The sequence below is a fragment of the Teleopsis dalmanni genome, chromosome 2 (genome assembly GCF_002237135.1).
Source record: "Teleopsis dalmanni isolate 2A chromosome 2, ASM223713v2, whole genome shotgun sequence".
NCBI lineage: Eukaryota > Metazoa > Arthropoda > Insecta > Diptera > Diopsidae > Teleopsis > Teleopsis dalmanni.
The window spans coordinates 57,364,110-57,374,798 of NC_051847.1; the positions used below are offsets into that span (position 1 = coordinate 57,364,110).

At 28.2% G+C, this 10,689-nt stretch overlaps 2 protein-coding genes across 3 annotated transcripts; one reads left to right on the forward strand and one right to left on the reverse strand.

The window, feature by feature from the left end:
* Positions 1 to 5,380: 5,380 nt before the first annotated feature.
* Positions 5,381 to 8,512, reverse strand: LOC119683714 (augmin complex subunit dgt3-like). Of its 2 annotated transcripts, XM_038097522.1 has the most exons (9): positions 8,406 to 8,512; positions 8,279 to 8,348; positions 8,029 to 8,224; positions 7,789 to 7,966; positions 7,626 to 7,736; positions 7,485 to 7,555; positions 6,757 to 7,422; positions 6,525 to 6,702; positions 5,381 to 5,613 (listed from the first exon to the last, which is right to left on the reverse strand). In XM_038097522.1, exons 1-9 carry the CDS (start codon positions 8,421 to 8,423, stop codon positions 5,422 to 5,424), a joined length of 1,680 nt encoding a protein of 559 aa, XP_037953450.1. In that variant the 5' UTR covers positions 8,424 to 8,512; the 3' UTR covers positions 5,381 to 5,421. The 2 variants fall into 2 exon arrangements, with proteins under 2 accessions (XP_037953450.1, XP_037953449.1); XM_038097521.1 differs by having other exon boundaries at positions 8,029 to 8,348.
* Positions 8,513 to 8,607: 95 nt separating this feature from the next.
* Positions 8,608 to 9,738, forward strand: LOC119683715 (proteasome subunit alpha type-4). Its single transcript, XM_038097523.1, has 3 exons — positions 8,608 to 8,704; positions 8,802 to 9,010; positions 9,068 to 9,738. The coding sequence occupies exons 1-3, from the start codon at positions 8,702 to 8,704 to the stop codon at positions 9,636 to 9,638; spliced, it is 783 nt and encodes a 260-aa protein (XP_037953451.1). The 5' UTR covers positions 8,608 to 8,701; the 3' UTR covers positions 9,639 to 9,738.
* Positions 9,739 to 10,689: the final 951 nt, after the last annotated feature.

The following is a 10,689-nucleotide window of genomic DNA, read 5'->3' on the forward strand; positions in this document are numbered from 1 at the left end:
TTCTAATCAATTTGGATGCATATTAAGAAGACATTAATTATTTTCCAATAATTCATCTCAAATATTATTGAAATTTTTAAATAAGTTTAAATGTATATGATTTTTTCTTTTAAGATATTTCGATTTTTAATAAAAATCAGAAAAAAATCACTTTGAAGTAATTGAATTTTCCTTAGGGTAAATATTCTGATTTTATGATTTTTTTTCTTTACTTTTCATTTATATTAAAAGGCACAGAGTATCCTGTCGTTTTATTAAGAAAAATACACATTTGTACACACATAAGTAACGAGTAAATTGAAGCTGTGGCACATCATAAACTCATAAAACCAGAACTGAAACAACAGCACGAAGAACGGAACGCACTTAAATGGCTGCGATACCCCAAAGCAACGAAAATCGCAAGACACACTCTCACTCACCTACTCGCATACAAACAGAACACACACTGAATTAACGAGATTGCATACACACATGCATACGAAAAGCTCATAAGTATCATTTAACTGTTTGCATGCAAAAGATGGCCACACTAGGCACTTGTTGCTGTTGTTGTTGGCACTGTTACTTTGTGATTTATGTTGAAATTATGTGATATGTGCGGCAAAATATTCAAATTCAAATATCAATTCAAACGTCAAATCCATCAAATCATTTTGCACACAATCATTAATATAATATTATTTATTTTTTAAATTTAAAATTCCTTGTTAAATTTACTTTAATCCATCAGAAACTCGCACACATATATATTTTTTATATTAATTTTTTTTTAATTTTCTTAGTTCACTATTTATTTGTTCGAAGCTATGTTTCAGATCAGAACCTTCACCGACCGAAGTCAACTAACGAATGAACTTGGCGCGTATCCTGTTACAGCCTTTATATGAATTTTAGCAGACGAAAGGACAATTTTTTTTAACTTTTCGCATTTGTTTTGCAAATGTTATGCATGATACGAGAACAATTATGCAAAGCAGTACGTACAAATAAGATATTCTCGTACAACAGAGGCGGATTGTAGATAGACAGATAAGAATAATTAGAGCACGTTTTGATCTCAGTTGTATTTGGAATAAATTTTAATTAGTTATAATTAAACCACTTTAAGGAATACCAATAAAGTCCAAAATTTTATCAAATTTAAAGGAAAACACCCCCTGTATATTAAAAAAAAATTAATTAGAATGCCATTTTTTTTTCTTTTTAAAAAAGAAAAAAAATATTTTCGTACAAACTACTGATATCTTTTCAAATTTGGACTTACACGTTTCGTCTGTGGACTTCTATATAAACAACTTGCTTAACTTTATTTTTTTTAAATAATATGTCATAATTATGTGTCTTAACATTGACAGAACTTTTAGAAATAGAGAAAGATTATCCGAATATATAATCATGTTTTAAGTATGTCAGTCTACTTTGTAGTGCAGACATTTTCAATATCTGACCTAATTACTTTAGTAAATGATATTAAAATCTGTTTATAAAATTTTTTAATAAGTAAAGTAAAGAAGTCTAATATTTTTGATTTGTTTTTTATTTTTAAAAAAATATAAGAAGCCAGTAATATTAAATGAAATCGTCTGTTGCGGATTTCTGTTGAGATATTTCATATTTCGGTCATCACTACTTTCTGCAACTTTCATATATAATACATTTTTGTAAAATATTGGAATATATTTTCATTTTTTTCGAGACTATCATCATCCATAGCTGTACAGTCCATGTAAGACTTAGGCTTGTTTTACGGCATTCCTTTATTCTTCTCTATTTTTGACTTTTATCTTCCAGTTGATGACATTCATATTTCTCAGATCTTTTCAAACACTGTTACTCCGTCTCTTTTTCGGTCTTCCTTTTCTTCTCGCTGTTCTAACTTCACTCTCGAAGATTGTAGCTGCTGCTGTTATTAACAAAATTAATAAATTGAATGCGACCGTCGGGTCTATTGTGCCCCCTTCTGGGTTTAGAGTAGGTCTCTAAACCCTGTTGCGTCATTAAAAAGTAGTATAGAAACTACTTTACAGATTTTTATTGCCTCTTTCCTAATAATATACATTTGCAGGAGCCTATTCCGTATGTGCATTAGCGCAGGGCATTCTAACACCACATGTGTGGCAGACTCGTCATTACCCAGTATTGTAAGGTGGTATTTTAGATTAAAGTGCCCTGTTAATTTAAGTTTAAATAATGAAAACATATAACAGCGAATCATATGAAAAAGCATATTTGAAATAAACAATTTGCTAGATTTTTATCTGTTGATTTGCTGTTGTCAAAAATTAACTTTTCTTAGGCAAAAATTAACATAACATAAACCAAACTTGAAACATGTTATTACACAAATTTAAATTAATTCAATATATCTCAAATATCCAATAATTGACTTTAGTCAAATAGGAGAATGCTGCCTCGAAACAATTCAATATGAAACCACGTTTCGTAAATTTAACTCTTAACTCCAAATTTTGTATAACGAATGCTATTCCTTTTCGTTTTTTGCTTTTATTTGCTCTTCGTGTGATTTTGTACTGTAAACACTTGTACAATTATATCTAATTGAGATCTAATAATTGTAAAGTGTAAACATTGCATTAATCATTTAATTCATTATTATTAATATACACCCTTAAAACTTTGAATTCATGCCTGGAAATTTACAAGTGAAATTAGAAAAAAAATGTAAAAGCATTGATAGCAGAAACCAATGCTACAAGTATCAGAACCTGAGCATTGGGATTATGTTCAACGAACAGTATAAAACTGTTGGCTATTGGTGATGTAAGCTGCAGGAGATCGGCGGGGGTGGAAGTGCATAATAAGTCTATAAGTTGTTTAATGAAATGGCTTGTGACGAAAATTATTTAATCGCAGATAGCTCGCGCTTTATTAACATTTCAATATTAAAGCATATTTACCGGATTATTATGCGTAAACGCTTCGTTTCTATTAGGATTCAGACGTCGCGTGCCAGCCAAGTTGCCACTCATTCATGCATTCGGTGAATGTGTGCGTATGTGTGTATGTATGTACTACTTGTGGATTGGTCTGCAATGTCGGAAAGCGTATGAACATAACTATATTGTCCATACTTTGTTGTTTGGGTACTTTATTGTTGCTTTTATTATGTCAAATATTTTTTATTGTGTTCGGACATAAATACACCCACATACACATACACACGAACGTAAATTAATTTAACACTCATACGCCCAGTTACACTGTTAATGTACAATTATCGCTTTTCTGTTGACTGTGAATTTATTTTTCTCGACATTTTTTTCAATGTTTGATGTATTGTTTTTCTTTTTCTTTTTTTTTTACTTTTTATTTTATAGGATTTTTTTTTGAATTTTCTAATTATTTCTTTTCAAATTTTTGGCGCGAAGTGGGATTTATATTGGAATCTCTGGTGCTATGTTTTGCACGTAATTTTCTTCATTCATAGATTTTATGTTAATGGCAATTTAAACTTATTTTAAAATACATTGTATATAGAGATATATTTATGCCTGAAAGTACACTTATCTGAATGCTCAGGTAAATACTTCAATAATTTGATAAATATTTATTTGAATTTTTAATTATTTTTATATACCCGTGTATGAAAGAAGCGTCGTGACGTATTTTCCAATAAACTTGAGCTTAGGATCTCCATTCCACTACCAAACCATTGCAGTGTCATTCAAACAGAAGTTATGTCGATTTATGTAATTTTCTCGGACAGCAATTATCAAAGCAATGATCAAATCTTTGGTAGGCGCTATAGATAAATCCCTAACAAGTCGAGAATGTTGGGGTTCTCTTAATGAGCTAGCTAGGTATATTCGTGTCCAACTCATAATGGGTAGCTAGACACAGGCACGTTTCGGTCAACAGCAGGGCAGAAGAGCTTACCAAGATAGGCACCCTGTTTCCTAACATTCATTTCTTAGGTATCAATATCCCACTTGTAATAGCCAAGTCAGCAATCAAATGAAAAAATATCAGCATAACTAAACAAACTTGGACAGATGAATCCTTTTGTGAAATCGTAAGTGTTTATAACTAAACAAGAAACAAGTCAACTGTTTCAATTAAAACTTAACTAATGGTTACAACATCGGTGCTGATTGATCACTGTGTATTAGGAAATGTTATGAGACTGGGTCTACCCTATAAGGACTTGTCAGGGTTGTGGCTCTGTGAATGAGTAGGAAATTGTACTCCACCTCATGTGTCAGCGTTTATCATTAGCTACTAGAAGATTCAAATCAGAGCTATCCTGCAAATTTGGAGACTTATTTTATTTATTATTTTATTTTTAATATATTTAAAAACTTGATTAGACACATTATATCATATTTAAAACGCGATTAAATATTTTAGGGATTTACTTTCTAGAATATCCAATATAGACATTTAAGACGTTTTTTTTTTTGTTGTTCCAACATTTACTTGGTTGCATACATATATTAAATCCGTCTCCTTTACAATTAATTCGACAAGCTTCATTGTGTTTATCCATTATACCACTTTTTGATTTATTGTTATTGTAGTGGAGCCGCTACGATCAATAAATCAGGTAACACGAAAGGAAAAGACGTGTAGATGGGTAAGGATGTGAAAGATAATGAAAGTGGTGAAGAGGATTAGTTAAGAGTTAGAATGAATTGAGTGATGGGTGGGGTGTGAATTGAAGTCAAGGTGGAGAAACCTAACCATTTCTATGGGTAGTCACTTGAACAAGTTTAGACTCAAGTTTGTGTGTACGTTAGGCAGAAAAATAGAAGAGTGACATCATGGGGGTACGTACAGCATTTTCATTGTATTTTGCGTTTTATATGTTATTTTCTATTATTGTTTATCATATATTTTAGATGTTAAGATTTGTTCTAAAATTGGATATATACACAATACTTTTAAAAATTTGATTCTTCTGTTTATATTTGTTTGTTCAACTTTTTTTTGAGTTTTATGATTGATATGCTATATAGTATATATATATTAAATAACTCTTTAGTGGGAGAATTTAGTATTTTACCATTTATTTTGTAATTTTAAAACTATAATCATATTGGGAAAACTAAAAATATATAATGACAAACTTAGTATATAATTTTTAGTTCATTGCAGTACAAAAAATTGAACATTAAATAATGATGATAAATGATGATTTCAGTTTAACTTAGTAATAAAATCAAAATATTAAATATTTGAGGTTATTTATAATAAGTGAACGTAAAGTATTAATAATATGTACAATTTATTTCAAATAATTTTAAATATTAAATTTCAGAATATATTAAAGTTAAAATATTTTATAGTATCATTATCACTAGTAATTTATTGCAAAATTAAATTTATTTTATTTCAATTTATTTTTAAAATATTCAATATAATTTTAACGTACAGAAAATATTATTATAACTTTTGCAATTATTTTCGTTTGAGTCCTGCTAATGTCTTAATACCAGTCAAATGATTCATGCCTCTTATATTAACACCAGGTATTGAGCGTTCCTTATTAGTTGCCTTTTTAACTTCATCGATTGCTGCAATAACTCGCGTGGGATTTCTTAAAAACCAAATCCATAACATTTGACTGTTATGCCATAATGTATCTTTTTTCTATAAAACAAAAAAAAATATATGTACAATAATTAATTATTAACTTGATATTAAATATTTTATTACACATTTTTTTTTAATATTTAATATTTAAGTTCAATTCCAAATATTTTTATTGAAGAATTATGATCGGACTATTTTTCATTTGATCGGATTATGATTCTATATGCAGACGATGGGTCGGACAGCCACATATCTTTTGCAGTATATTGCTGTGGTTTTTATTTTATTACTTTAAATTTTGTCTGCGACCCTATACTCCTAGGAGTTAAAAGAATTTATATATAATTTTGTCTGTCTCGCCGCATAATGTCTGAAATATCTCATTTCTTGTTAAAAACGAAATCTCTAATTGAATCTAGCAATAGTTCAAAAAACTTATATATCCATTATATAGCTTATATTGTTATAAAACTAAAACCTTATTATATTGTACATAAATAAAGATAATTACTTTATTTCATTGGATCTAGATTAGGTTAGTTTGTAATGGCGATACTGAAAAGCTACTTAGGCCTAATAGCATATAATGTTACCGTATAAAGTTCTAAAGGTTTAAAATCAGCTGGATCTTTGAACAAAACTTAAAATGCTCTTTAAAAAAATTGCAAAAAGGTGGTTTACCGTTGCCCAACGTGTATATTTTCAGATAAGTGAGTAGATAACTGGCAAACTTTTTTTAAAGTATTTTTGTAAACAATAAATTCGATAGTGGCATACATCAATATAAAAATGATCTGAGAGTGCCGTGAGTTTATTTTAAAGCTAAAGGCGATATTCATTATATTATTATAATTATATATTATATTATTATAATTATATATTATATTATTATAATTATATATTATATTATTAAATTATATATTTTGTTCATAAAAAGTTGAAATTTGAAAAAAAAAATATTTGCTTACCATTCGTTCTGTAATATTGGTATAAAATTTACCACGAATATCTCTTAGTGTGTCACTAATTTGTTGTTGTGAACTTCTAGCATCAAATAGTGGTATCAGAAAGTGGACTTGTTCAAAGGTAGGTCTCGCAACAGGACCATCATAAACCAATGGCTTCAAATTATTTTCTAATGATTTTCTGTAAATATGTGTATAATTATTATTTTTATAAATTTATGCTAAGACTACTTACAATTTGTTAATTAAGTCCATTAATGCTTTGCTTGACTTGATATTTGTCAAAGCATTCAGTTCATAAACAAATAAACGGCAAAATTTTTCATACTCATAAAGAAAAGGTTTTTGCTCATAACGCATTCTTTGACCCAAATGTTTCGACAGTAAGTCAACGCCTTTCTTTACCAAGATATTAAGATTTGCAGCATTAGACGTTAAAGTTAATTGTGAATTACGCATACATTTTATACGTTCCGAACATAACATTGCATCCGTATTTAATTTTTCCGTATTATCAAATCGGTTACGCTTTTTCTCCATGTCCAATTGTATAGCAATCCATATAAGTTCAGCATTTAGAATTGTGTCCGATATAATCTTGCCCAATTGTTTGTTATCTTCTAGACGTTTCGATGCTCGTTCCAATTTATTTTTTGTATTCTCGTATAGTATTAATTCAATTTGTTGTCGACTGTGCTGCTGTACATGCATGGCTAAATCATTTAAGAGAGTTTCATTTTTTAGATTGTGAGTATTTAATTGTTCGAATTCACGTGTAACACGTTCCATATGATCAAGACTGATTATATGCACTTGGGATATATCTAAATGATCGATTAGAGTTTGCGTAGCTTTTGCTTTAGCCTTTTCCTTAATATAAGCAAGCGTATAATGTGCAATACTGAATTCAATGATAATAATTGTAATTAAATTAACTTAATTTTTTTATGTATATTTACTTACGAGTTTTCTAATTCTTGTAATTTTTTAGCCAGTTCACAGTCTTCATCATCAATATCGAATTCAATATATTCCTTTAAAAATACAAATATATTTATATATGTCTTAGCAAAAAATATTTATTTGTGAATATGTAAACTTTACTTGAATTTTAAAATTCTCTTTCATGTATAAATTAAAATATTGCATAAAAGAATCACATTTTAAAAAATACTGCTCCAAAGGTAATTGATGCACAAATAAGGGTGGCGATTGCTGGAAGGGTTTGGTTTATTGTCAGTGTATATAGAGTAAATAATTTACTTACGATTTGTGTAAAATACTTTTTAGTTTCGTTGACTAAGTTTACATTTGCACGTTGCAATTCTTCTAATTGTTTTGTTTTGTTTTGACATACAGCTAGCATTTCCTTTTCTGAATTTTTTAATTTATTTAAACTTTCCTCGATCTTGCTGAGATTAGTATTAATTTGATCTTTATTAATTCTGAAAATTAAAAAGAGCACAACTAAATTTTAATATTAAAATTTTGTAGTTGAAAATATTACCGCATTTCTTCTATTAATATGGCATATGATTTATCAGCGTGTTCTAATTCCATTACCTCATTCACTAATGATTCCATTTCAGAATCTGATGCACACAAACCAGGATATTCATGTTCTAGTTGTTTTATACGTTCTTGTCGTTCACTGGCGTTTTGCAGTTCATATTCAATTAAATCTTTTTCAATTATTTCCTTTTCTGATAAAATATTTATATTGCTTATATTTTCATTAAAAAATTCGAAGAATTTACTAAAGCGATCATCATATAAAATCCACTGATTGGAATGGTCAAATCCTAATTTTTTCAAAATATCTGAATTCTAAATAAATACATCAGTAATTAATATACATTTTTCTTATATTAATGATACACTTACATTCACTAAATCACACATATTTATTGTATTCACGAAGAAAACATTGAATTAGTTTCAACTGTGAAGAATACACTTTACTGGGCGATAAATTTATAAAAAAAAACATAAAAGTGCTGCCAAGTTTACGATTGTCAATATGAATTTCAACCAAACGCAGCCAACTTAAGTGACAGCAAAAGCAATGACAAGTAAGATTTGTTTTTTTGTTGTGTCATATTCTTCATTAAGAAGCCGCTTCACGTTCCCGTTGAAGATAATTGTGTTAAAAACTATTTTATATTAATAATACTTCTATAATGGTATGTTTAAACAATTATTTGTAATATATTTTAGAAAAGTACTGTTCATATATGATATATGCAGAAAAAATATTGAATCATTTATATATTTGCGTAGGCTCGTCGCTATGATTCCCGTACAACAATTTTCTCACCTGAGGGACGCCTCTACCAGGTTGAATATGCTATGGAAGCAATTTCACATGCTGGAACTTGCTTAGGCATCTTAGCCGAGGATGGTATATTGTTAGCTGTAGAATGCCGTAATACTAACAAGTTGTTAGACACTGCTGGTGTTTATTCAGAAAAAATCTACAAACTAAGCGAGTAAGTTGAAAATAATAATATAAATACATAAATCAATTAATATAATCTTTTTGATAGTGATATAGTTTGTTCAGTAGCTGGTATTACATCTGATGCAAATGTGTTAACTAGTGAACTGCGTGTACTTTCTCAGCGCTATCAATATAATTATGGTGAACCAGTCCCTGTTGAGCAGTTAGTATCGTATTTATGTGACATAAAGCAGGCATATACACAATATGGTGGTAAACGTCCATTCGGCGTTTCAATACTATACATGGGCTGGGATAAACATTATGGTTATCAATTATACCAATCCGATCCTAGTGGTAATTATGGTGGTTGGAAGGCAACATGCATTGGTAATAACTTTGGAGCTGCTATATCAATGCTAAAACAAGAATTAAGTGAAAATGAAAAGATTTCATTAGTGCAAGCTAAGGAATTAGCTATAAAAGTTCTTAGCAAGACACTTGATTCAACTAAGTTAACAACAGAAAAGGTAGAAATGGCTACATTAAAGCGCATTGATGACAAAACAGTTATTCAAAATTTACCAAAAGATGAAATAAGTAAATTGATTGAAAAGCATAATAAATTGGAAGCAGAGGCAGAAGCTGCTAAAAAGGATAAACAACCTAAACTTTAAGAGTTAAATTACATTTATATAATGGTGAGAGGTAAAACTCTACTTTTTGTATTCAAGATATAATTAAATTCCTTGGAATAAAATTTCAAAATAAATATAATTCATTGCTCTCTTCTTTTATAATACAGAATTTAGGCAAAAAGTAATGTTTGTAAATAAATACTCATAAAACCAAGAATAGAAAAAACATATTAACATATGATGAAGCCGAATTAAAATAGAGTCAAAATGTTTTCATTCTAAATATGGATTTTATATTATTTATAAATGGTTTTTACAACTAAGTTTTAGAATAGTTATAGAAAAAGCAGATTATCATTGAGATCATTTGTTATATAATTAATATTAATGATAACACGTTATTTAAATTACACTCAAATTTTACTAGTTATACAAAAATAAATAAAAGAAATAATTTTGTAGACATTAAAATATGCAAATTTATAACAATAATTTGAAAGTTGCTTGCATTTAAACTAAATTAGTATTGATGAGTATGCAATTATAATATATAAATATAAAACTAAAATAATTAATTGTTATTTACTTAAAATATATATGCAATTTAAAAACTTCAACACATATTTTTTAATTTTTGTTAAAGTTTTTACATAAAAATATGTAATGTAACCAAAACTTTGAAAATACATTTTAAGTAAATAAAACACATAGATAAAAATTCTATAAATTATTCTCTTGAAACATAATTCTATATATTATCATGGATCATCATTCTATATATTAGGGATATAATTTAATACAGTTGTAGAAATACAATAATATATAATTTTGAATTTATACTGTCGCATTTAACTCTATAAATGTGTTACACTATTTTTCATATGTAATTCATTTAAAAATATGCTAATGATATTCAATAATTGTAAGAGTAAACATGTCATTTATTTTTTGCAAATTCATGCGCTCTCATGACAGAAGTAGCATATATAAATATTTTTATTAGAAAATGTTGGTCACTCTAACAATGCTTCCAAGTTCAATCACACAATAATTTCTATACACCTGAGCGTTATTAACAAGGTTGTATTTT

Coding starts and splice junctions, on each gene's coding strand:
- LOC119683714 (XM_038097521.1), bottom strand. Junction 7,967..8,028: donor ATATTAATAGAAGAAATGCG/GTAATATTTTCA, acceptor TTTAATTTTCAG/AATTAATAAAGATCAAATTA. Junction 5,614..6,524: donor CCAATATTACAGAACGAATG/GTAAGCAAATAT, acceptor TTTGTTTTATAG/AAAAAAGATACATTATGGCA.
- LOC119683715 (XM_038097523.1), top strand. Junction 9,011..9,067: donor AAAATCTACAAACTAAGCGA/GTAAGTTGAAAA, acceptor TCTTTTTGATAG/TGATATAGTTTGTTCAGTAG.